The 27,674-nt window shown below is 34.1% G+C and overlaps 1 protein-coding gene across 18 annotated transcripts in view; it reads right to left on the bottom strand.

The window, feature by feature from the left end:
• Positions 1–27,674, bottom strand: part of AKAP9 (A-kinase anchoring protein 9) — a 196,380-nt gene that overhangs the window by 22,708 nt on the left and 145,998 nt on the right. For 12 of the 18 annotated variants that reach the window (XM_055084976.1, XM_055084981.1, XM_055084975.1 and 9 more), the window contains 16 exons: positions 21,576–21,738; positions 20,558–20,770; positions 19,530–19,568; positions 17,900–18,132; positions 16,834–16,953; positions 15,099–15,275; positions 14,307–14,411; positions 9,347–9,499; positions 8,794–8,973; positions 6,531–7,580; positions 4,214–4,354; positions 3,236–3,724; positions 2,710–2,773; positions 2,499–2,620; positions 1,726–1,917; positions 1,261–1,449 (listed from right to left, as the gene is read on the bottom strand). In XM_055084976.1, the coding sequence (XP_054940951.1) occupies positions 1,261–1,449; positions 1,726–1,917; positions 2,499–2,620; positions 2,710–2,773; positions 3,236–3,724; positions 4,214–4,354; positions 6,531–7,580; positions 8,794–8,973; positions 9,347–9,499; positions 14,307–14,411; positions 15,099–15,275; positions 16,834–16,953; positions 17,900–18,132; positions 19,530–19,568; positions 20,558–20,770; positions 21,576–21,738 (3,630 nt within the window). The remainder of the gene's footprint in view (positions 1–1,260; positions 1,450–1,725; positions 1,918–2,498; positions 2,621–2,709; positions 2,774–3,235; positions 3,725–4,213; positions 4,355–6,530; positions 7,581–8,793; positions 8,974–9,346; positions 9,500–14,306; positions 14,412–15,098; positions 15,276–16,833; positions 16,954–17,899; positions 18,133–19,529; positions 19,569–20,557; positions 20,771–21,575; positions 21,739–27,674) is intronic. The other 6 variants (XM_028489992.2, XM_028489995.2, XM_028490000.2 and 3 more) reach the window with 2 other exon arrangements.

Genomic DNA, 27,674 nt, shown 5'->3' with positions numbered 1-27,674 from the left:
GCCCCTCCCATTGCGGAGCACAGGATCCGGACGCGCAGGCTCAGCGGCCATGGCTCACGGGCCTAGCCGCTCCGTGGCATGTGGGATCTTCCCGGACCGGGGCACGAACCCATGTCCCCTGCATCGGCAGGCGGACCCTCAACCACTGCGCCACCAGGGAAGCCCTATTCCTAATTTTTAAAAGAGTGTGCTTTATCACTTTCCTTAACCTATTCTCCAGAAAAGTTTCTATTTTATTAACCTTTCAAAGAATCCACTTTCAACGTGTTTATGCTCTCTACTGTACAAGTGTATGCATTTCACTAATTTCTTTTTTCCTTATTACAGTTGAGCCTCATTATTTGTGGATTACATATTTAAGAATTTGCCTACTCATTAAAATTTATCTGTAACCCTTAATTCAACACTTGCGGTGCTCTTACGGTTACTCTCCTACATGTGCACACAACAGCAAAAAATTTAAATTGCCACATGTGCATGTTCCTAGCTGAAGTCGAACAAAGTGACACTCTGCTGCCTTCTTTCATCTCTTATACTATAAACAAGTGTCCTTTTTGCCATCTATTTAGTGCTGTGTTTTTGATACTTTTGTGCTTTTTATTGGTGATTTTGCTGTTTAAAATGGTCCCCAAGCATAGATATGAAGTACTGTTCAGTATGCCTAAGCATAAGAAGGCTGAAAGATACATTATAGAGAAAAATACATGTTTTAGAAAATCTTTGTTCAGGTTTAAGTTATAATGCTGTTGGCCATGAGTTCAATGTTAATGATTCAACAATACATAGTAAATAGGGTGTCTTTAAACAGAAACACACATAAAACAAGATTCTGTATTGACTGGTTGACAAAAATGTCATCACCAGGTGCTCACAGAAGCCTACCCACCCCCCACCCCGCCCCCCGTATTTCCCTTGGTGGCAATAGCTCAACATTCACAGCACCTTTACGGAATCTAACTACTGCAAATAATGAGAAATGATGGTATTTTATTCCTTCTATTTTCTTTGGACTTATTTTGTTACTCTTTTTCTAACTTCCCAAGTTGGATGATTATTAGCCTGTTAATTTTTAGTCTTGCTTATTTTCTAACGTAAGGCAAAACATTTAAGGTAATAATTTTTCTCCTAAATATTCTTAGTGGTTCCTGTTAAAATTTTAACCTTCAGACTTACTCTAAAACTAATCAATAGCTCATTTTCTCATTACTATTAAAAAGCATTCTTTGTTTTAAAGTTTTATTTAAAGTTTCATTTTGATACCTGTTCTTGTATTCTTTGTTCCAAACAGTTTAATAATTCAACTGCATCTCTAGTACCTAGAGCTGTCAGCTCGGTCTGAAATGCAGCTAGTAAAACACCGCGCTCCTTTAAGAAAACCTGCTGAAGAGCAAGCAGAAGTTCACCTCGCCAGTCAGAGGAGCTCTCATGAGATTGAGAACTATCATAAACCTATAAAAAACAAAAGTATAAAAAACAAAAGTTAGTTTTCAAATAAGCATGTTTAAGAACTGGTCTAAAAATGATACCTGTCTACTAACCAAAATCAGTATTAGAAGCCTAAGAGGATACAGATTTATTTTCAAGTGTGCAACTTGGGGCATTTAAACAGTATATAGAAATTCATGTGAAAATACATCATAAAAGACAACAATTTATTTTGTAAAGTGACTTATTATTGATAAAAATCATATAAAGCTCTTTAGATGCGTAATATTCTTTGAGTACCTTGGCTTCCCTTTGCATTTGCATTTTGGTAATCAAATCCTTAAGAGATGAGATTGTACTGAGGTAAGCTCTTCTCTCTTCTAGCCAAGATTCTGAAGCTTGCTGAACAGAATGGTCTTCTCCGTCACTACAGGGAGACTCAGTAAGAGAGAGCACCTGCATGCCTTCATTATGGACAGCTCTCAGTAATCCCTAGAAACCATAACCCAAAAGCCAGAATTAGGACATTTTTTCAGAGACTGCAAAGTCAGACACGAAAAGAGAAACAAATTTTAACATAGTTTTATCCCAGTTAGACTGATTTAGAAAAGCCACTGCAGAAAGGAAACACCAGCCTACCATTACTGAATGCCTTCTTCCTATGGAGGGGTAAGCCAATCCCAGAAGACAGCCTATGACTTTGTGTAGCTCTCATGTGTAAGTTCCACATTTACCTAATGTGCTCTTCTTGGATTTAATTATTAGGCACTAATTTGACCAAAAGAAATATGTAGGAGATAAGTTCGAGTCTTTGAGACTGCTTTAATAATTTTGGCAAACTAAAATATTAGGAATAGAAATTTAAAAAAAATCTTTATACAAATAACTATTAAATACACTGTACTTTATTATCTGCAGAATACAGAAATAAAACTAGAGCCCCAAGATTCCTTCTAGCTATGCAATTCTCTCTTCAGAGAGATCTTACTATAGTATAGATCTTCTATACTAACTTCTAATAAACTGCTATGTTTATTATATAGTTTTACTAAAAGATGTCTGCCTTTTAGTACCTTTATTTTCTTTGGAAATGAATCTGTTGAACTTTCACCTTCTTCGCCTCGGCCTTCTGATGCTATGTCAAATCCCTGACTTTGTGTAAGATAAATTCCCTGACCCCAGTCTGATCCAGAATCTAAAATAAAGAAAACCATTGACTATTAAAGAGAAACAAACTCTTTTTAAACAAGTACTATACAAATTCTAGAAATTTATATAACTTACCACTGGAACATATTTCTCTAGTTTGGTAAGCATCGGAATGTGTTAATTCAGGAACTGAGGAGCCCTAATAAGAAAAAAACAAACAAAAGAAGATAACATTTTTTTGCTTTAATAAAAACAGGATCCAATGAATAGTTTTGTTCTTTTGTAATGCTGTCAAAAAACAAAAAAACAATTATATATGTCACACCTCTCACAATAAATGAAATATTCATGGTACTTATCCATGGTATAAATATCCATGGTACTTACTTATCCATACAGTAAGTCTTTAATTTTTTTCTTCATGGATATTACCATAATAATAAGAGACATTAATAAATTAAGGAATGATAACATTGGGTTCTAAATCTGCACAGGAGCTTTGTGGAACATTATTATTTGACTCTACACAATGCAAAGATTTTAAATTGTAATTTTATCATAAAGAAGAGATTGCCCCAAATTTCTTTGTCTCTTAAAAACATAGAATTCTGGGAAAAAAAATCATAGACTGTTGAAAAATCACAGTATGAAAACCAAATACCTCTTTAGATCTCAGACACTGTATCACTGACTTCAGGGTACCACATTCCTCTGTCAGTAACTGAACAGCAACATAGTGATCTCTCTTTAAGGTTTCAGTTTCTGAAATATGTCTGGATTCCATATCCAGAATCTCAGCAGCATGTAGTTCTTGCATCTGCTCAATTTTTTCAGTAAACTGATTAATTACTTCAGTGACTTCCTCTGATGAACATTCACTCCGTAAATCAATTTGGATTCCTGCATTTCTAACAAGAATTTGTGGAGTCTGATTGCTGCTGTTGACCTTGAGAGTCCCATCTGTCTGTGATGCAGAGCTTTTACCCACTTCTACAGGAAGTGGCTCTAACGTGCAGAACTTTCTGTTTTCTTGTACCTCGGTATTATCTTCTTTTTCTAAGAAGTAGGATAATCTCTCTTCTGCCTTTTTGAGTTGATCCCTAACTTGGCTTAAATCTTTCTGGAGAAATGCCATATTTGTTTCTTTTACCTAAAAATAATGAATAGAACAGTAGAACATTCAGTTTAAAATATCACATGTACAATTTAGGGTAGAGAGGAGAGTGTAATTCACACTAATATGTTCATTTTCCTCAGAATAACAGGAAAAACATTTCAGAAACTCACAGTTTTCATCTATATTCACATATATGTATAGTCACAGATTACCAGAGAAGTGAAATCATTTGATCAGCCTCTACTTTTGGTTCTCAGGGGATATACAGTACTCTTTAACATGTCTTTCTCCTCTTTCATTAACAGACTAGAGATTAAAAGCATCCCCCTAAAAAAGATTCCAAGGAAAACCAAAGAAGAAAGATGACAGTAACGAAACTATATAATACCTTTTCATCAAATTTACAAAAGATTTTTTTCTAGCTGTTAAGTTATAGATCTGGGTTTGTTTTCATATAAGAGAATATACACTTTGAAATAAAATTAAGATAGGTAGAAATTGGAGCTATGTTACTTATTTTACCAAAAGCTCTTCTTGAAGTTTTTCTGCCTTCTCTTTATAACTGGCAAATTCTTCTTTGGTAGCTGCTGACTCAGCTGTAAGAGTCTCAAATCGACCAAAAAATTCATTTTCTTCACTGGTATAAATCAGCTCAGTAGTTGTCTAAATGGCAGTGGAAAACATGAACATGTTATTTGCAAAAAAACAAAGCCAAGTTCAAGGTACTTGTGCATTCCAATAAAGCTTTTTCAGGAAAGACTGCTTATCAGATAAAAGGGCTTAAAATGATCCATGTTCTTTCAACAAACAGGGAAACTCTTCACAACCATCATTTTATATTTTCTTTCTTTCTTTTTATTTTTTTGGCTGCATCGGGTCTTCACCGAGGCACACGGGATCTTCGCTGAGGCATGTGGGACCTTTCGGTGCGGCATGCGGACTTCTCTCTAGTTGTGGCGTGCAGGTTTTTTTTCTTTTTTTCTCTGCTCTAGTTGTGGCGTGCAGGCTCCAGGGTGCATGGGCTCTGTAATTGTGGCGCACAGGCTTAGTCGCCTCATGGCATGTAGGACCTTAGTTCCCCGACCAGGGATTGAACCCACATCCCCTGCATTGGAAGATGGATTCTTTACCACTGGACCACCGGGGAAAGTCCCCATTTTATATTCTTGAGACAGTAAGAAAAGAATGATATTTCTGGGAATGAAAGGTAAATCATGTCATTAGAACGTATCCTAAAATTTTATAATTAATGACAATAGTTTACCCATTCAAAAAAGTTTCATATTTATATCACTTTCCTCAAAAGATACCACGTGTTACTTTAGAAGTTTTATATTTATGGAAAGTCACATTACTATTTTATTTTATTTATTTTAAAATATTTATTTATTTTAATAAATTTATTTATTATTTTTGGCTGCATTGGGTCTTTGTTGCTGCACGTGGGCTTTCTCTAGTTGTGGCGATCAGGGGGCTACTCTTCATTGTGGTGCGCGTGCTTCTCATTGCAGTGGCTTCTCTTGTTGCAGAGCATGGGCTCTAGGCGCCCGGGCTTCAGTAGTTGCAGCACATGGGCTCAGTAGTTGTGGCTCACGGGCTCTAGGGCGTAGGCTCAGTAGCTGTGGCGCACGGGCTTAGTTGCTCCACAGCATGTGGGATCTTCCCGGACCAGGGCTCGAATCCGTGTCCCCTGCATCGGCAGGCAGATTCTCAACTACTGCGCCACCAGGGAAGCCCAAATATTTATTTATTTATTTTATTTTTGGCTGCGTCGGGTCTTAGGTGGGGCAGGCGGGATCTTCGGTGCGGCATGCAGGAACTTTTGTTGAGGCGCACGGGCTCCTCATTGCGGTGCATGTGCTTCTCTCTAATTGTGGTATGTGGGCTCAGTAGTTGCAGCGTGCAGGCTCCAGAGCACATGGGCTCTGTAGATGTGGCTCATGTGCTCAGTTGTTGCAACGTGCGGGCTTAGTTGCCCTGTGGCATGTGGGATCTTGGTTCCCTGACCAGGGTTTGAACCCGCGTCCCCTGAATTGGAAGGCAGATTCTTAACCACTGGACCACCAGGGAAGTCCCATCACATTACTGTTTTAAATATCATTTACAGTAATTTATATAGTTCCAGTGAGCTAGGAGGAAAAAGCCTAGTGAATGGAAAGAATTGTTATCCTTTGCGAAATAAATATTTATAGAATCCTAATATATCAGTTAATTTCTGGTGTTCAGATAGGACTATACATTAACTTCTCAAAATTATAAATATATAAAGTGAGAATTCGGAAATTAAAGTCCTTTCACACCTGTCCTATCCTATGCTAAGAAATAACTGTGATTTCAGATCTTTACATAAGTAGACTTAAAGGGGTGAAAGGATGAAATCTATTATGAGGTATAAAATCTGCAAAAGTGAATGACTTAACACTCATACATTAATTCACTAGAACACTAATATATTTTGACATTTTCATTACTTAAAAGGCATGATGACCACTTAACATGCATGTCAGAGGAAAAAGGAAAAAACCCACACAAGTTCCAGAGGACATTTGCTATACTTAACATTTCCAAGTTTCTTCTGACTGCTCTACTTAATGACTATGGTAGTGAAATAAATACTGTGATCTTAAGACCACAAAATATAGTTTGTATCCATTGTTCTGGTGATAATAATGACTGTATGGAATGGTAATATTTTTTATAAAAACCCTTTATATATGAATTTCTAGACGTAAAGAACACTGTATTTAATTTAATAAATTAGCAGTAAGTTTAAGGAACAGGGAAAAGAGAGTTAGTTTCTTAGGGTATTTAAGTGGAAAAAAATCAAATACAAACTAACCTTGAGAACTTCAAAATCTCCTAGAGGGCTTCTTTTCCTTTCTTTGCTTCCCTGTTTTTTCTCATTTTCCTCCAATAGCTTCTGTAGTTCTAGTAGCTTCTTTTCTTTTTCTAAAGCATTTTTTTCTGCAGTTTCTACCTGCATTTCAACCACCTGGCTTTCTAATTCTGATATTCTCAAGGTCAGTGCTGACACATTTGACTCCACCTCATTTTCTGTTAGTTGGTTTAAATTCTGTATATTTGTTCCTCCAGGTTCTGGTGAAACTGCTTGTTTGTTTTGACAGAATTTTGCATATTCTTTAACTGCTTCGAGTTGGACCTGACTCACAAGAGCAGCAGCCACCTTTTCCTCAAGTATATTTTGCAGGTTTGCCATCTTCTTTATCAGTGCTGCTTTTTCAGACTGGCCTTGCTCCTGCAGGTCCTTTATTTGTTTATGACATTGGGTAAGTTCTAAGTCCTTTGCACTCACAGTGCTCTCAAGTTGTAGCACCTGTGTTTGCAAACTGCTTACGGAAACTTTGCTGTTTTCTTCAAAAGATTTGAGGTAAGTCGGATTTTCTAGGGGTTTACGAGCACCCTCAGTTAGGACTACTTCTAGTCCAGGTTTGTTTCTGCTCAGATCATCTACAGCCATGTTAACACTTTTCTCTGGTATACTATGAATTTCTTCCATATTTTCACATTCTCTCTTTAAGCTACATAATTCTTGTGTTAGCTGGTTCATTTTTAAATTGGTTTCTTTAAGTACACTTTTTGTCAAGGCCATTTCTTCATTAGTGGTTTCTACTTGCTGTTCCAAAGCCAGTTTTTCAGCTATTACTATATCCAACTGATGTTTTAAACTATCTGCTTCTTCTGGGAGAGAATTAGTAACCACCGATGTCTTCTGTTCAATATTTGCCAATTCCTGTTGAAGCTTCTCAATCACTTCATTGAGCTGCTCAATTTCTTCTTCTCTATTTTTCTTCACACGTTCTTGATCACTCATCAAACATTCTATCTGGGTTTCAAGATCCCTTATTAGTTCATTTTTTTCTTCAATAACCTATTAACAAAAAAGTAACAGATACAATAAATATGTATTTATATTTAGGGAATTTTATTTTATTTTAGGGCAGGATCTTAAGTGTTGATCACACACAAAAAAATAATTTACTTCTCAGACATCCTAAATTAATTTTAATATAGACCAACAGTCCTCCATCACATCAAACAAGGACCTTATTTAGAACTTCATTCAGAAAGTCATTAAACATAAAGTGATTTAGGCATTTAATAGATGATTTCCTATAAGTAAAATAGTCAATATCAATACAATCTAATAGAAAAGGATGCAGTATTGAAATATAACAGTCTATAACAGGATAAAGTACTGAAATAAAAGTCTAAAACAGTGCTCAAATGTCATTATCTTATTTAACTCACACAAAATAGAAGAATTTTTAATAGATTTGGTTAGAGTGATATGATGAAATCTGAGTCACCAGAGACTCCCTATAAAACATCAAAAATCTTTGACAATGTTAGGAAGGGATAAACATATACACAGCTTGTTAAACCAGTATGTCTTATTAAATTAAAATTAATGGGTGGGTTTCCCTGGTGGCGCAGTGGTTGAGAGTCCGCCTGCCAATGCAGGGGACACGGGTTCGTGCCCCGGTCCGGGAAGATCCCACATGCCGCGGAGCGGCTGGGCCCGTAAGCCATGGCCGCTGAGCCTGCGCGTCCGGAGCCTGTGCTCCACAACGGGAGAGGCCGCAGCGGTAAGCGGCCCGCGTACCACAAAAAAAAAAAATTAATGGGTAAAAGAGAAAGTTTTACTTGGTTTTTACATTCACAAAGAAACTGAAAAATAACCATCTTACCCTTTAAAATTCTAGCTTAGCCACTATGGAAAACAGTATGGAGGTTCCTTAAAAAACTGAAAACAGAGCTACTGTATGATCCAGCAATCCTACTCCCAGGCATGTATCCACAAAAGACAAAAACTCTAATTTGAAAAGATACATTCACCCCAATGTTCATAGCAGCGCAAGTTACTATACATAAAATAGACAAAGAACAAAGATGTACTTTATAACACAGGGAACTCTATTTAATATTTTGTAATAACCTATAATGGAAAATAATCTGAAAAAAAACCCAAAACCCAGATCACTTTGCTGTATACCTGAAACTAACACAATATTGTAAATCAACTATACTTCAATTAAAAATAAAAATAAAATTCTAGTTGTAATAATTTTAAATTAGTGTACCTTGTTATCTGTTGTAATTTTAAGTTGATGCTGAAGTTTTGTAATTTGCTCATTCAATTGGTCAATTTCTACCTCTTTTTCCTGCATTATTTGAGCAAATTTCCCAAATAGTACATGTTGGTCCTGGGTAGAGATAGGATCAGCTTGCTTTATGGCAAATCCCAGTTTCTCCATTTCATCCTAGGATCAAAAATAACCATCCCAGTTGGATAGGGCATTACACGTGATTTTAGGAACATTTGTCAATTAACTCTTACCAAGCTATAGCATCTAAAACATACAAATGAAAAAAAAAATCAGAGCTATTATATAATTATTGTAAATCAATAATTCTTAAAATGTTTTGATAAAGTTCTCCAAAATTTTTCATTTCTGATGAATTCAAATGTTTATGCTGGCTTGAAGATAAATTCCATGCAAATCCATCTGCAGCTAATGTTCCTCTTTTAAGTATTATTTAGCGGCTGGATTTAGCAAATGCTTAATACTACAACTACTACACAAGACAAAAACAATGAATTATTTAGAGGCAAAGTTTTCCTTAAGTAATTACCTTAAATAATTTGTTTTCTTGTTCAAGTTCTTGTAGGCGGGTAGTAGATTCCTTTTTCTGTATTTCTAATTGCATATGTAGTTGCTGGACTTCTTCATTCTTATTTTCCAGTTCTTCTCTGAACTGTTCTAACTGTTCTTCTAAGTTTGTGATCTTTGATACCAAAATTATCAAAAGGAAAGAGAAAAAACTGTTCATACAAATGTTTATTTGTCAAGAGAGAATGAAGAGTGCTGTATTGGCTCTATAGTATATATGCTTAAAACACGTGAGCCATGAGAATAAAGGAAAGGGGTTTCTCTAAGCCAGATGTAACTGTGTGGTTTGTAGACATTTTCAAACTAAACACCTTTAAACCATCCTGCCCAAAGCAAAGACGAGACCTTCAGAGGAAGGATACAAGGAGCCATTTCCTACGTAAAATTATCCTCTGATAAAGCATAAAAGAGTCATGGGAGGAAGGAAAAGAGTCCACATTTTAGATCTTATTTTATGTTAAATTAATTGCTATTAAAAATGCTCAAGAAAGCTGTAGAATTAGGTCAGTTATTTTAGCCACCAAGTGAGATTAGCTCAATTTAGTCCATATTAATACTTAACCCAATGAAAGGTTTGGCAGCCACGTGCCTTATTTGAGCAGAAGGAAGCAGAGAGGTAGATGCCAAGAGCAAGAGACCCTTAGGTCTGAAATAACAGAAACTTAAAGAGTAAGTCAGTAAAACCATTTTAGGAGAAAATTAGAGTGTTCCTATATGTAGGACAACTGAAATTCAGCTCATTTCTGAGCAAAGATTACCACTAATGGTAAAGCAATTGCTCTTTGATGGTTATGTAGAGACTGAAACTAATGATGAATATTAAGAGTTTGGTTTAATATTTGGGTTTGGTTGAGAAGAGGAACAGTCATTTAGCTCAATGCTTTGTAGCTTCTTAATACATTTTTAATGAATGGATTTTCAAATGTGTATTTACCTATGATCAAAATTGCTGCATTAAAAGCAACCTAAGACACAAGAGCAGCATTTAGTGGCAGCTGGCTCAGAAAGTACATACATATCATTTATTACCTTAGAACTTGAAAGGGGGCATATTCTGATTACACACCGATACGTAATCAGAATCATATCTTAGCATTAGCAAGGCAAAGACCTTCAGAATCATTTAGCCTAACACTTCATTCATAGAAATCATACTGATATTAGTAACAATAGCCATCATTTATAGACAATTTACTGTTAGGCACTGCATAAGATGCTTTATATGTATTATTTTTTTTAAAAACCCTATAACAACTTTATGAGATCTTTACTAGGATTATCTCCATTTCAGAGATGAGGAAGGGGGTCACTGAGAGAGGAGCACCTTGACCTGCAGTCACAAGGCTAGTATGTGGAAGCCAGTTTTTGAACCTCAGGAGTTTACCTCTGGAAGCTTACATTATTAACTATCATTTATCCTGCTTCTAATAACTAATGTCTAAGACATAGTTAAATAATTTAACAATGATATTAAACTCAGTAGGCACGCCTTAAATATAGTTAGTAGTTGTGCACATGTAATTATCAGGTTAGTTTGTTGAAAATTGTGATGATTATATCTTCTTCACAGTTACCTAATATAATGGTATTTACACTTATCCCTATCTTCTACGACTACTTCTGATGACAAGGTATTATTTCAACACATACATAGATATTTAAGTTCAAAATTGCTGCCCTTGCCCTGCCTCACCTGATACTTATTTTCTTTTTTGATAAAACAGTTTATGGTCAAATTCTTAGCCTTAATATTCAAAGAGTGGTCCCTGGAGCAGAAGTGGCCTTACCTGGGAACATGTTAGAAGCACAGATTCTCAAGCCCCACCCCAGACCTACTGAATCAGATTCTTCATTTTAACAAGATCCCCAGGGGATTCATATGCACATTAAAGTTTGAGAAGCACTGGTCTAAAGCACTAACATTCCCATTATAAGTAGCTGAACTTGAGGCATCAAAACAGAGACTTCAATTCCCAAAATGACACTGTAAGGCATTCTCTCCTCTTACTCAGCCAGACTTCAGTTGCAGTCCCTGGCTGTCTTATTACTGAGTCTATGACAACCCAAAACCAGAAAATTATTATTAAGGTCTAAAAATAGAAATGGTAGCTTTCTGGTTTACCCTTGTTCTATTTAGCTACTAAATGATATCTAGACTGTTTGGATTACATTAATTTGCACCTATTTGTGTTTTAATAAGTATTCTTCTCTTTCAAATGTGTGTGTGTGTGTGTATGCACGTATGTATGTATATGTGTGTATACATATCCTAGTTAGATAGGAGATTCCTTGAAGATCGGTACTGGTTTTACAATTGGACAGTGGTGTTCTACACATAGAAGTTCAATAAATGTTGAATGACAGTCTGTAATAAATACTTCTCACTAAAAGGGCAAAACATGCCCGGATGTTTTGGCAGTATAGCATCACAGGGCTCCAGAATCAGAGAAATCGAGGAGGAATTGTTTAACCACTTACTGTGTGACCATGAGCAAGTTCCTTAACCTCTCTTAAGATCTGGTTTACTCATGTGTAAAGTGGAAATATCAATAGAACCTATCCTCAGGGAGACTGCAACGGTTAATGACATAAGGCGTTTAAAATACTTAGCACTTTCTAGCACAGACTTCAACAAAGTTAACTATTATTATTTACTATCGCCATTTGTAAGCTAGATCTCTTTAACTCTATAAAGAGCTAAAACCTTCACAGAGCTAAAACCTAACTGAAGGCATCTTTTTCTTAAAGAAATTCTTCCTTCTATTTCTCTCCACATTATTCTCCTTCTCTTATACATCCTGAAATTCCTATCTTCTAAGGTTTTCTTCTCTTTCTATTCATTTTGAATTTCTAAATACTGTAATAAACTTTAAAAAAAAGTTTTACACAAACTTAGGCTATGAGAGTAGTGGGAAGTATCTCAGATATAATGACACATAGACATCTTATGTTTATACTGTCAGATATCTGAAAACATTTGCCTAGTACAGGAGAGAATGCTTAAGAAGTTATTTTCATTAAGAGATATATGTTTCAATTTTACATTCCTATCTTTCAGTCTCCAGTTACTGAGTGAGTGGGTTCTGACAGAATACTTGTCACTGTTATTCAAACGTGAATAACAGTGACAAGTATTAGTAGACCAATGTTAGCCATCAGAACATGTCGGCCTCTGTTTCATATGTAAAAACTAGGAGCTGGTTGACAGAAGCTCTCTAAGCCCTCTTGTAGTTCCAACAACTATGATTCTAAGTAAATGGTAGGCAGTTACTGGATACTTACTTCAAGAAATTAAGGTGTTAAGTAGCATTAAATAAAATTCAAATGACAATAAAAATATAAAATTAGTAAACTTAATCAGTTATCCATAATCAGTTATCATTGCCTTTGCGACCAGCTTTGGAGTTCCATCTTTTTAGAAAGCAGACAATTTATTTGATTATTTAGTGTAAGGTAAATCTTGAAATGTTAATTCTTTTCGAAACACACAGAAGTGGTTACATATCAACAAAAATGTTCTCTGTCTCTCACATAAAAGCCAAAAAACAAAATAAATACGAATCTCTTAGATAAACATTAGTCAGTACTATGTGAAAATGAGAAAATAACCATTCTCATGGAAATGATCATTTCCATTAGTCGTTTATTTTTTTTTTTGTGTGGTATGCGGGCCTCCCTCTGCTGCAGCCTCTCCCGTTGCGGAGCACAGGCTCTGGACGCGCAGGCTCAGCGGCCATGGCCCACGGGCCCAGCCGCTCCGCGGCATGCGGGATCCTCCCAGACCGGGGTGCGAACCCGGTTCCCCTGCATCGGCAGGCGGACGCGCAACCACTGCGCCACCAGGGAAGCCCCCATTAGTCATTTATATAATGACTTTCTTCTCCTCCAAACTACAAGTCCTCCAAGCTATAGTTTTAGCTGACATCTAAATCATTCTTCTATTTTTCAAAGCACTCATTAATATACCGTTTACATTCAATAAATATTTCTTAAAATATATCAAATGTCCTGAGAAAATTATATGGAAAGAGATTAAAATGTAATTAAAAATTTTGAAACATTTAAAATATGATATAGCTAGATGACATAGAGTACACTATGCTTTAGAAAAACTAATGGTAGACAAAGGTTTAAATAATTAGGAACTGGAAATTATTGCTGTTTTAAAAGTGCATTTTCTGGGGTTTTTTTTTTTTTGGAAAGGGAGGGAGTAGAAAAACATAAAAGAACTGTACAGAATTACTTTATTATTAATCTTTTGTTTTAAGAACATGTTTAGCACACTGTAAAAAGGCACTATTATCTCCCAGGGCAATACAACTTAAAAAAAAACAAAACCCACAGCAAAGTAGCAGTAATTCAAAGCCTATGGTAAGGTCAAGAAGAAGATACTGCCTTGTGCCCAAACCCTACTATCTCTCTGCACTCTCCTCTTCACTGAATTCATACCTACCAAACCAGCCACCTTTTCTGTCCTCAAAACTTCCTCCCATGTCCAAGCGTTTTTACTTGTCCCCTCTTCTTCATTCCAGTTTATTGGTTCAAATGTTTACTGTCTTCCAAGTTCAACTTAGGCAGTAAGCTAAGAAACACTCTAAACTTTGGTTTTAGACCATAAAATTCATTCTAATCAAATGATATTTTCTAAAATAATTCAAGCCACACTTTGTCATTAAAAATAAACTTACCTGGGGCTTCCCTGGTGGCGCAGTGGTTGAGGGTCCGCCTGCCGATGCGGGGGACGCGGGTTTGTGCCCCGGTCCGGGAGGATCCCGCATGCCGCAGAGCAGCTGGGCCCATGAGCCATGGCTGCTGGGCCTGCACGTCCGGAGCCTCTGCTCCGCAACGGGAGAGGCCACAGCAGTGAGAGGCCCGCGTACCGCAAAAAAAAAAAAAAAAATAAATAAATAAAATAAACTTACCTCTTTTTCCTTTCTGTCTATGGCGTCTCGCTCAGCCTGCAATTGTATTTCTAGAGACAATTCCGCTTTAGCTTCTACAGATCCAAACTGTTTTCGGTCCTCTACCTTTAAATATATAAGAATTTTCTCAAAATTTCAGACATTAAATCCTGACTATCCATTTTAATCGGAGAAGTAGCAATTCTATTTCTCTAATTAGAAGTAGATAATCTACATTAGTGAATGATCAAAAGTTACAACACTCAGTCTTGAATGCATTTTATACAAATTAAGACAGGAATTGCTTGACAATCTTAAAATTCATTTCTCAGATAAAATGAAGGCTATCCCCTCAACTGCTCCCCTCCCAATTTCCTTACCCTGCTCTTCTTTCATTCATTTTTGCTTTCTGTAGCATAACAGGAACAGATCTCATTGCTTCTTAGTTTGGGGTAAAGCATCAGCCTAAACTGGTGCCTACAGATTCTTCACTTTGCTATTATTTTAGAATCACAAACTTACTGATGGTTAAAAGGGCAATTAATTCTTCTGGTTTAATTAACCTTTCTTTATCAGGACTCAGATATGCAAGGAACATTTGGAGATAAGAATAAACAGAAATGGTTATGATGTCAATGAAGACATCAAGATATATACAATGGTTATGATGTCAATGAAGACATATACATTATGCAATAATATCAACAAAGCATCATCAGTCATTTTTTTAATTTAAAAAAACTGATGTTCATGTAACTAAGAGTAATCTGTACTAAAACACTTGATAAAATTAACCCAAAGAAAATGTCACACCTTTTGAAAACTGTCCGTACTCATGAGTAAGGCTTGCTCCAATTCCCTTACTCTGAACTCCAGTTTCTCAATTTCTTCATTACGCTCCTGTATATCCCTCTGAAGCTGCTCTTTAGAGAGCAAAAGCTCACTGCACTTGTCTGTTTTTTCTTTCAGATGATTTGTTAACTGTTCAACCTGGAAATATAATAAGCAAAAACTGTAATGTTAAAAAATGTAAGCATGTTAATAATATATCTATCCTCATTTCAAAAAGGATTTTCAGATGCTATGCTAATTTTATTTTTGATGAGGATAGCGCCATTGTCTCCAACTACAGCAACGTTTTCTGAGTTGATACATCTAAGCAGTACTAGTAAAAGAGAAATAATATTCCTTTCACCAAACCTTTTAAAAAAGTTCTCTTAAGACTAAGAGTTTCTCTAGCTAGGAAGAGCAACAATACATTTTTGAATAATGTTGAATTACAAGCTCTAATGGCACAGCCACACCAAAACCTAATAAAGAAAACAAGTTTACACAGTACTGACTTACATTTATATGTAAGATAAGATGACCTAAAAAACTTTCATGGATTATGTTTTTCTTTCCACAAATGGTTATATCGATACATATAATAATACAATGGTTCTAAATACCACAGGGATGGGAGGAAATTGGGGACCTTTAATACAGTCACTTGGAAAGTTTTGCAGCCTACAGATTCCACCAGCCCAGAATAGAGGCCGAGAGGGATTTGTGCACCCTGAAAGTTTCCCTAAGTGATTCTGATATGCAGCACCATTCAAGTGAATGGCTCTGTGATGGAAGGATACAGGAAGGATCAATAAGATAGCTTGTGAAATTAGTTCTAATCAAGTGAAGAGAGAAAGCGTATTTCAAAAAAAGAAATGTGATGGTAAGAAAAAAAGGAATTCTACCTTATTTCAGTGAGATACTTTCAGGAAATTATCTAAAAATGGCACTTATTCCTCAAAACATTAGAAGAAATGCAAGCTTACCTACAATTACAGGTTCAAGGATGACAGTAATATAGCCTGAGGAGAAACTTTAACAATAAAAGGTGGACTAAGTTTGAAGTGAGGTCAAAGGAAAAGACAGTAAAGGAGATATGGCAAAATGGCACAATATACTGTTAGTTAGATTTTTTTTTTTTTATCCTGAAAATATCAGAAGCTGGGGACTCAGATCTGGCAAAGTAAGGAGAAAACAAACGGATCAATGATTTGGAAGAAAATCAAATACACACATCCTTGCTAGTTTCTTGAAGTTTCATGAATGAGGCAGCTCACTCTTTTTAAATATAAGAAAACAAATAGTAGGAAATGACAGGAAGTTCTAGAGCTTAAATATTCTTTTGGGTGTCAACGAACACAGAGCTACTTTTCAAAATCTAAAAAGGTTAGGAACAAGATGAATAACTATAAACTCTGTGGGGATTGATAACTTTTCTACTGCTCCAATAGATAAGGCTGTTCTACATCAGTTTCCTTCTATTAAATGAGAATGTAAATAACATTTTACTACAATGAGTTTATAGGTATTTTATATTATACTTCTTTGGAATTTTTAGGGTTTCAAGAACCTTCTCATTTTGAAGTAATATTTAAGTTTCTGATTTTGAAGATTTATATACAATAGAAAGAACTCCTTTTAAGTTTTTTATTATATGCATCTTATTTTACACATAATATACAAATTATTGTATGGTGGACAGTATCAGTAAAATTCTTACCTCTCTAGTTTGATGTTCACTGATAGGCTGGAATCGAGGTATGACCTTAAGTTGCTGTTCTAGTTTCTGTATTTCCTGTTGGAATACATCTCTTTCGTGTTCTCTATCAATGGCTTGCTCCTGAAATTTAATAATAATAGTAACTGAAGAAATAATATTTATTAAAGCTATTATTTTCCTTACTTCCCTTTAATTGTAGGCACAGTTTTGTTTGAAGATGAACAACTGATGATCATGGGAATACCCCAAACCAAAAAGGTTTAAAAAGATAAACTTTGTTGTATGGTACATAACCTATTACGGCTCTTCAACAAAAATTTAAGCATTTAAATGTTATCTGAAGCACAACACTTTTAAAAATTCAAGTAATGTTAAACACAGAATGACATAAATATGTTCTTCTTAAAATGAATTTACTTTTTTGGAAGAAAGGAGGAATTCCACTATTAATTTAATCATTAGACAAAAAAAAGTAGAACAAATTGTGTAGTAAACCAATTTCTTTCATTTTAATCTAGGTTTTACACCTAAAATTATAAAATGTGTAAGAATCTTATTCTCTGATCTGTGAAGATAACACATGGCTTAAATGAAATCCCAAAGAAGAAAATCCATGTGAAATTAGAGACTTAACATCTTTTTGGAAGAGAGTAATGACAGCATGACAACTGTTCCAGTCCTTTGCTTTCAGGGCACACTTGTTACCTGTGTGTGTATCTTTTATGGGTTAAACAGTGGTGGCCAATTAGCTTTTAGGATCCTAACTTGCTTTGGCTATTGGTTAAGAAAAAGACTACGACAAACTTCTTAACTATGAATTTGGAAAAAGGCTAACTGGTAGGGCTTACTCATAATCTGCCTGTACTGCTTTTAATTCTGAAAGCTGCACAATAAAAATTACTAGAATTTTTAATCAAAATAGTATTTTTCAATTCATTAGTAGATGACACACATAGATGGAAATATTAGAATTTAAGAGTCCCTCCATAATTTAAAATCCACAACCTAGAAGAGCAGCAAGTAGCATTCCACTGAGAAAATTAATATTAATGTTGAGAATACTTACATCTAAAAATTTTCTCATTTTTTCTAACTGCTTTTCCAGTGCTTGGTTTTGCTGTCTTAAATCCATTACTTCAGCATTTTTTTCCTGTTCCAGCTCTATAAATCTACTGACTTGTTCCTCGACATCTATTTCTAGAGCTTTCACTTGTTTTTGAAGGTCATCGCGTACTTTTTCAGCTTGACACTGTACCTCTAGTTTTTCCTTCATCAGTTTTTCTGTCTCCTGTAGTAATTCTGTTTATAAGTGCAAAAATATACTACATTAAATCACAATTAATGATGTTATGATAGTGAAACCACCCATAACTGTATTCAAATTTTAACTTCATGAAATAAAGGAGCTGAGTTTTCCTTCAAACACATGTAAAAAAGGAAAATACTCTTACGAAAATATCAAAATAACATATTCCTATGTAAGTAAGCAAGCTAGTATCAATAAAATTGTACAGAATTAACAAAAAGAATATGTCCTGTCACTAAAAACAATATTTTTGTGAAAAGAGCATAGCAAATGACCCCCTCAAAATCCACTTTCACTATAAGGAAAAGAGCAAAGTCTAACCAAATTCAAGCACAGAAAGAACTCACCTCAGGCAAAAATCAATTCATTTAAACCCATAAAGTCATTTTTATATGCATACACAATACACACAGAGATCAAATACTGTAAACCTTTAACCAAGGCAAGTAAGAGTTACAGAGAAGAAATACAACTAGAATCAGAATTCCTATTAGCCTTACTCCTTATTAGATCCACATTCCTGACTTAGTCTTGCATGCTCACACGTATGTGTATCACGGGAAAATTGACAAGTATGAGAGGTAGTGTGGTGTGGTGCGGTGTGGTGCTTAAGAGCAAAGACTGTGGGTTCACATCCTAACTGCCACTTGTCTCTGTGACACTTAACATGATGTCCTTCAATTTCCTTACATGTAAACTGGGGATAGTAACAGTACTGAACTCTAAGAGTTATTGTGGAATCAAATGAGTTAATATATGTGAAGAACAGTGCCTAGACTATGGTAAGCACTACATATAAGTGTTAGCCATCATTATTAACATTAATCATACAATAATAAATTACATATAGCAAAGTAGAACAATTCTCTAATGAAGAAAATGGAAGGAATATAACTCTAGAGTCTTTACGCTAACTGGTCTGTCAACACTGTACTCAGGATTAGAAATCTACAGAAAACAGCTTTCCTTTTAAAACAATTTAGATGTTAATATAAAAGTTAATCAACCAGAAAGTCTATTAAATTTCACTGATCCTATTGATACCATCATCTTACATACTTCCTGATTTAGAACAGAGTAATTTGAAAACTCACAGGCTGTAAGAGTTTAATATATTTGTTAAAGAAAAAAACTTTTAATAAGCCAACGTTTTCTTTAAAAAAACTGAAATGGTCGTAAGCTCTGTGGAATAATATAATAAGATGATGGTCACTATGAATCTCAGTTGTTAATTCCAAATATAAATATGTATTTTTATTGTAAGAAGAGTTTTTCTGTTGTTAAAGAGAAAAACTGTTAAGTATGAAACAAAACAGCAAAATTAAGAGATACGTTAGTTGGTTGAAAAATCCAAGGGTCACCCAATGGCCATGCAATTGTATAAACACACCTGCTCCAGGTGCTGCATCGACTGCAGCATCTACTAGTCCTATTAGGAAAGAAAAAAACACACACACAGAACAAAAATATGATAATTTATATGTCTTCTATTTCCTAAAATAGAATAATACACATACACAAAAGAATTAGAAGTAAAAGTTGAAACCACTGATTATTATCATTGGTAACATTTTCAGATGTATCAGTATTTCTTAAACATTTTACATGTATCATACATATACTTTCCACATTAAAAATTCCAACCCTAAACCTGTGCTAAACAAATTTGAGCAACCAGAAAAACTTCCCCATATTACAAAAATGTATGTTGTATCTCTAAATTGATAAAATTCAATTAGACTACACATTTATAATCTGACTGCATGTGTAATATAAAAGTGAGAAGATATGATTAAAAGGATTTAAAGTTCCACTGTTACAAAGACTGACATTTACTTTTTTTTTTTTACCACCAAACAAACTTTAAGATGTTACCTAATGTCTCACTTAAGAAAAAATTAAAGGTTATTTGTAAACTTATTTATTCTTTGAAGTCCTGCTTATATTAAATGATGTCAGCCTGCTTCTAACAGCCAGTGACCTTTTCAATATATTATCTTGCAGGCTGAAATCCACCTCACCTGCTCACTACTAGTGCAGGTCAACGCGCTTATTTAGTTAATCCAAGTATACATTTTGCTGCCTTTCTGCAATTAAAAGAACTAAATCTTACACAGTTTAAAAAATATCCTGCCTCATTATATGCAGCTTTCTCTTTAGGCAGAGGTTTGAGGATAAATGAAGAATTATCTTTTTCTGTCAAAATATGCCAAAGGAGAAAGAAAAAAAATTTGATTCCACATGGTTGGCTAATAAGACAATTACCAATAAGGTAGATTTTCTTATTATTTTTATTATTATTTTTTTTCAATCCCTATATAAAATATATAAATAATGGCACTGAAAGGGGGAAAAAAGTCATCTTGAACTTTTCAGGAATGTTTCATATAAAGTCATATAAAGTCTAAAAATACATACGCTGTTCAACTGGGCCTGCCTCAGCTTTCATAGCTTCCTTCTGCCTCGACAGTAATTCTCTTTCTTCTTGGATCTGCTGTTGCTCTGCTTCTAATTCTTGTAATCTATTACCTGCACATAACAACTCTTGCTCAAGGCGATCTATTATATCAGTTTTTTCCTGAATTTGCCTTTCAAAAAGCGTTTTTTCATCTGCATAGCCATCAATGACACCTATAAAATAAAATTAACAAGGAATGTAATTATTATTTCAAATTTTACCATTATATTTATATAAATAATAAAAGGTGTTCTGTTAGCAAATTTTAAATCATTCCAACCTATTAAGTCTTGAATGAATTTGCTGTTGATGATAGCAGTAACTATGGTATGCTCAATACAGCCTTTTCTTATTAAATATGTCTAAATAAGAAATTCCTCTGAATTTTCTATTATTTGTTATGCTAATGTATCACATCATGTAGGTATAACACACTTTATTAAACGGATATAAATAGATAGGTTCCTGGGAAGCTTAATATAAATCAGATGCTGTGAACTGAATCACATTTTAAATATACTAGAGAAAGTTGATATTTTAAGTGATTCTAGAAGGCCAACACCCACAACAGCATGGTAGGATATAAACAGCATGGAGCTTTACAGGCTTAAAAGCCTGGAATCACTATTTAGTGGTGACTAAACAATTTATTAGCATTTCTTTGCTCCAGTTTCCTCATCTTTAAATTATAACAGTTATCTTATGGTGGGATTATGGTAACAATGCACTATCATTCATTTCTGTATTTTCTAAAATTTTAAATACTTTCTATAATTCTACTAAGTACTTTTTATAATTAAAAAGATATATATAGTTTTTAAAACTGCTTAGAGGAATTCTGAAGACAAACTATAACTACTTTTCAATGGGCATTTGAAATTAAAAGTAGACTGGTGGTTTCCAAACCTGGCTTGCACCACAATTTATTTTTAGACTTGAAATTTCTCCACCCTCAGTTGCCAATGGCAGGGTGCTCACCCTCAGCCTTACTGAGCTCCACAGCCAGCTGTTCTCTGGCCCTGCACTCCTCATGAAGGCGCTCTCGCAGTTCTTCTTGGCACTTAAGGGACTCTGTCACTTCTTGTTTCTGTCTAAATGACTCACGCATCAATTCTGTCTGTGTAACTTTCGCATGTTCCAGCTAAACAAAGAGGGAAAGTAGACATGAAGGAAGACAAAGTGTTAAGAATACCAGTGTCATTCCCCATTAAAGCTTAAAACAAAGAATTTTAACTGAAAATAAAGATATACTGTTGAATTGTAGTCATTTAATATTTCTAGTGCATGCTAGTACTAGTAGGTAGGGTAAATCAGTAGATAAGTAGATTAGCTGTATACAACTTTACATAAGATATGTATTCCAATTTTATTGAACAACAAAAAAAGCTGCTTTTGAAAATAAACCACTTTACATCACTAGATCTGTATGCTATCATATGAAGAGAAATATAAAATTAATAAAACACAGGCCCTTTTTGTATTTGGTAAATAATTTTATGTAACTATGTGTTCTATGATAAGCTTTATGTTTTCTGTATTTAACACTTATTGACTGCGACTCCTGCTGTACACTGTGAGGAACTAATAATAAATGATTAATGCAATGTCATCAATGAATAAAATCATAGTGGCACAACAAAATGAAGTTTAACCCGTATTTTAACTAAAAGCTTTATACTTCTGTCCATTTGTGAAACATCTACAAGACTCTAAATGAATATTCAGTTTATTTTCAAAACCTTAGAATATAGAGGCATTATCTATAAACACAGCTTCCTTAAAATGCTGTCATTGGCATATACTGACCACATTCTTAAACAATTTTTAAGATGACAGTCAAGTACAGGCTCAAGGACAAAGCGCTCAAAAACAGTGATCACTGTTATCAGCTGCATGAAATTGCAGAAAAGCACTATCTCTGGTTTAGTTTTCTGGGCTTCTTACTGCTAGCACCTGCATTATCTGTTTTTATTAAAACAACTACATGGGGAAAAATTGAGCTCAAATGTTTCTGGTATTTAATATTAACACCATTACATTTAAAAAAATTTACCATAGCATTTTAAAATTTACCATAGCAAATAGATTTTAGAGTTACTAAGTAAAGCTTTTTGTGGTATCATTTTGTGGCTGGATAAATCAGTATCTCACATATCTATTGTACAGTTATTCTTGTTTTAATATGATGTTTTAAATATCATTCACAACCCATTACTTGAAAATAATATGCATACACATTTAAGCTTCATAATGGAAAATTAAGCACGTATTTTAATCACAAAATATTTCCTAAAATATCTGTAATAATATGTTGTTACCTCAACAAAGATAAAACTTTACATATATTTTTACTTTTGACTGGCAAAAGACTATTTTCCTTTAAATGTGAATAACCAGTATACATTAATTTTTAAAATTAAAAAATGACCATAAAATATGAACTAATTTATAAAAAGTCCTGCTCCTGAACTTAGTCACAGCCTATATTCTAAAAATAAATCAACTGCTTTCACATGTACATATGTAATTTTTTTTCTGTACATTGTAAAATGGTTGCCTGAAATATATGAAATCTCTAAAAGAGTTCACAGCTCTAACTAATTAGGATATGAGTTTTTGGTTCCTTTTTCAAATTTACTGTACAACAATGCACTTACAACAAAATAAACACTTGCTTTAGATAAGAAAAATAAGTCGGCTTCTAGATTCTATTTTCTGACAAGATCTAAACCTGCCTTAAGATACATTTAAGTATTACTATAAAACCACAAGAAATAACTTCAGTTTTACAAAGCAAAACAAAAAAGCTGGGGCTCAAATACAGTAGATCTAGGAAACAAATTTCACTTATTATAGAAGATGGCACCCACATTTACTGGAATAAGAGATTCCTTCAAATATTTATTTAAATACATTATACTTTAAAAAACCTCTTCCATCCAGTTAAGGTACAGTTTATTCCTAATATTTATATAATACCTATAACCTAATACTTAATAATGTGAAATATATAAAAATATCATATTCAATATTTTCACATAATTTAATAAACTTACTACATTAAAAGTATGTATCATTAGTAAATAATCTGTCACTTTAATATAAAAGCTTTAGGGGAGGTAACAAAACTATTCTAAAAGCATCTGTCTTGTTAAATACTAGCTAGTACATATAATTAAAGCCATGAAAGTCACAAAAAGTGGCAAATAACATACTGAGTAACTTGTAGTGAATCATTCACAACATTTAAGTGTCAAAGGAACCTGAAATACTAACTATGCTAAATACCCTTAACACTGCTTATAACCTACATTTCACATAAAAAGCAGAAAAAGGTATTTCCTCATAGGATTAGTAGGCATATTAAAAATAACTAACTCCTTAGGGAGTTAGCAAAAAAACTGAAATAAGAATCCAGGTTTCCTTTTTTCTTTTCCGGAACTACAGGCAATATGTCATATGATTGTAAACATTTCCTAATTGGCTCAATGACAATTCACTTAGCTGTTTTAGGTATGACAATGCCTATTCCTTCAAATATAATCATTCCATTTTTACTCAGGATTGGCATCATAAACATATAGAAGTAAGATTCTTAAGGATAAGCAGGATCTTTGAAAACAGCTTGCCTGGCATGGGAGAACTGAAATATTATCTCATTCTGCTTTCTGGAATGAAAAATGTACCCAAGTTGGGGCTTGTGGACAAAATTTAGCCATTCAATACATTAATCATTACAGGATGAATGAGTAGTAACACACCAAACAAGAAGAAAACAAGATTCTATTCCATTTACCCTTACCAAAGACATTTAAAGTTCATTTCTCATTACAGTTTTAAACTAAATGTATAAAAAACTGAAAGCATAAAACTATAAAAAAACAAATTTTTATACTTACTGAATAAGGAGGGGTAGGCAGGGAAATTTTGGAAATAAGCTTTAATATATGCCCATTTCTTTTATGAATAAAATGAAAAATAGAAGTATTAACAATTACTGAGTTATTTTCATCCAAATGTTCACATAGAGGAAAAGGACGTGGTAAAGGCACCCGAGATTCAACCTCATAAATGTCTTCATCTTTTTCTTCCAACCACGAGCCACTAAGTTTGACAGTTGCCAAACAGGTCCTGTAAGAATCCATTCTAGAAGTTGTAGCTGCTAATTTTCCTCATTTGCTGTACCAGTTTTCCACTACACTAAAAAAGTTGTTTAGTTTATCCAGATATACCACAGCAGTATGAAAATTTCTCCTTAGCACTATCAAATAAACATTATAAAATTAATTCATACAACTAAACAACAAAAGAAAAAAACCCACAAATCTAAAAAGAACTAGATCTCCATCAGTCTTCATCAAAAAAACCAGAACAAAACAAAAACAAAAAAACAAAACTAAAAGCAAGCAAACACGTTTTTAATTAGAATAATTACTGAATTGTTGAAGAATGGAAGAATAAAAATATAAATATCTAATTAGCTAAGCAATAAAACTGCCGCCGGTATCAAAATATGTCTGTGGAAATAAAAGCCTTCCAAGCAGAACCTGGTAGGGAAAGTCAAGTTTTAAGTCTCCATAGTAGCAGTCTTAAAAAATGTAGTTGCAACATTATTTCCCTTGTTCTTGCTGCTTCACAAAGTGCTCTTCTGAACTGAGCTATTCAAATAGCCTCTCATGCTGAGCCAAAGAATTCTAGTCAGTGTCCCCTGGGGAAAGGTCAGAACAGAGGGTGTGATTTAATGTCTTTACCTATAGGTACACTGACAGGTGGAATCTGAATTCATACACCCACAAAAAAGCCTGCCTAACAGGATCCAAGTTCCACGTCAGAGCTCTGAAAAGGATATCTAGATAAGTTTATAATGCTTCTAAAATAAGCTAGTGTTTTTCCATTCCATTAAAAAATTGTTTTAATTTAAAAATGTGAAAACAAGTAGGTTTGAGTCCACATTACCAATTAGTTCTTCAACTATATCCAATAATCATAACTATTTCTGGAAAACTAAGTATTTCCTTTTGATATTTCCTTAAAATAATACTCATTCTTTTGAGTAGTCATTAAAACTAAACACAGTTTACATAACTAAACACAGATAGTTTATAACACCAGTTATAAACTATTTCCACACTGAATTGTTTACAGAGTAATTCTTAAGGAAAAAAAAAACCCTCTTTTTAAAAGCTGCATTGTATATAATAATTGGTAATTATACCACTTAAGGTATCCTATGAATTCTGACTAAAACTTAAAAGCACAAGTGGTGTATAATGGCCTTTTGGTAGCTCCAGAAACCTCGGCAGTAGTGAATAACACAGCTTCTCAGAATTTAAACGATGAACAACATACTTTTTAATATTAAAAATCCTCAATAGTGAAAGTTGTTTTAAATAAATGAAAAATCTTTCTTTGTGGTGTCTTTTCTCTACCCAGTAACTAAATATCCTTAATTCACAAAACCTTTATCTACTATGGAAAAACCCACACTAAAGCAAGCACATCAACAAAAATCAATTTTATAGCCACTTTCACTATACAAAATATCTTTAGAGGATTCACTATACAAAATATCTTTAGAGGAGTCAATACTCAAACCCGTCACAGTAAGTTAATAATTCGGGCAGAGAAAATAAGATTTTCTACAGAAAGCTCAGAATCTACAGGGATATGGTTTGGGGTAGCAGAGGGGCAGCTGCTTCCTAGAATTCCGGACTAGGCAATGACAAATTTCTGTTTATTATGGTTTCTTATGTGATGCCTCCAGTTAGTTTGTGAAACCATCATAACATCTGTACAAGATGGGGATCTAACCACACCACTGGTGCAGCTAAATTTGATTTTACTGGGGCTTCAGCAGATACAAAATCATCAACATCCTAGATGTTCACTTTATGAACATGGCTGGACCCATGTTCAACATATCAAACATCTCTCAAAATACTCTTTCTCAGCTCCCTCTGAGAATAAGTTTATTTTCATAACCTGGTGTCTAATTTCTCTTATTTGAAGCAAAAACAAAACCCTGAAAGTAAGACATATCCTTTATAAACAGAAACATTTAGGTCAAGCCAAGAACTAACTACAAAGAAAAGAGAAAACTAGGAGGAAAAGACAAAAAAGCCACAGAGTAAGATGATTTACAATGGGGCAAACAGCCCTCATAACAGCCCATTTACTGATGGCATACTATATTAAATGTTCAGAAAGGTGACCCTGAATTAAAATAATTCAAATTATAGTCTATTTTTTCCCTACTTTTGAAAGCATGTAAAACCTGTGTTTATCCATGTAAAACAAAAATTTATAAGTAAGGTGTACCCCCTTATAACCAGGAACGTAAGTCAAGGTTAAGAAACTAACCACAAAGAAAACAGTAAAATTAAAGGGGGAAAAGACTCAAAACAGCAGTAAAGACGATTTAAGATAGGAGCAAATAGCTCTCCCCAAAACAGCATATTAACTGATGGTATATTATATATATTGATGTCCAAATAGATTACTTTGAATTGGAATAATTCAAATTATATTCTTTTTATTAAATTTTAGAAAGCACATAAAACCCTTTGCAATCAAAAACAGTTAAAATAATTTCAATTTTTAAGAGGACACCCTTTTAATTATCCAGACTAGCTCATTATCCCCTGGTTTCAGATAATCAAGATTTTAATGTATATTTGAAGGCTATTAATTTGCGGTATAGAGTTATGTTTTTAGCTTTACTTTAATTGTACAATATCAAGCTATTTAACCTTTTCCCCAGAAATATTTCCCCCAACTTGTAAACCACTTCTGTTGCTCTCTTTTGTATTCTGATTTACTTTTTATTTTTTTAAGTTACTTAATAGACTGAATCCTGGCTACAGTACCCTGACAGAGCCCTGATGCTTATAATACACACACTGGGAGCAACACCTAATGGCAAACGTATTTCAACACTTTATTAAGGTTTATGTTTTAATTTTTTAAAATAAATTTATTTTTTACTTATTTATTTTTGGCTGCGCTGGGTTTTCACTGCTGCGAGTGGGGGCTACTCTTCGTTGCAGTGTGCGGGCTTCTCATTGCAGTGGCTTCTCT

The sequence above is a fragment of the Physeter macrocephalus genome, chromosome 5, assembly GCF_002837175.3.
Source record: "Physeter macrocephalus isolate SW-GA chromosome 5, ASM283717v5, whole genome shotgun sequence".
Lineage (NCBI taxonomy): Eukaryota > Metazoa > Chordata > Mammalia > Artiodactyla > Physeteridae > Physeter > Physeter macrocephalus.
Note: the sequence above shows the minus strand (reverse complement) of the source record. Positions and strands in the feature narration are given on the sequence as shown.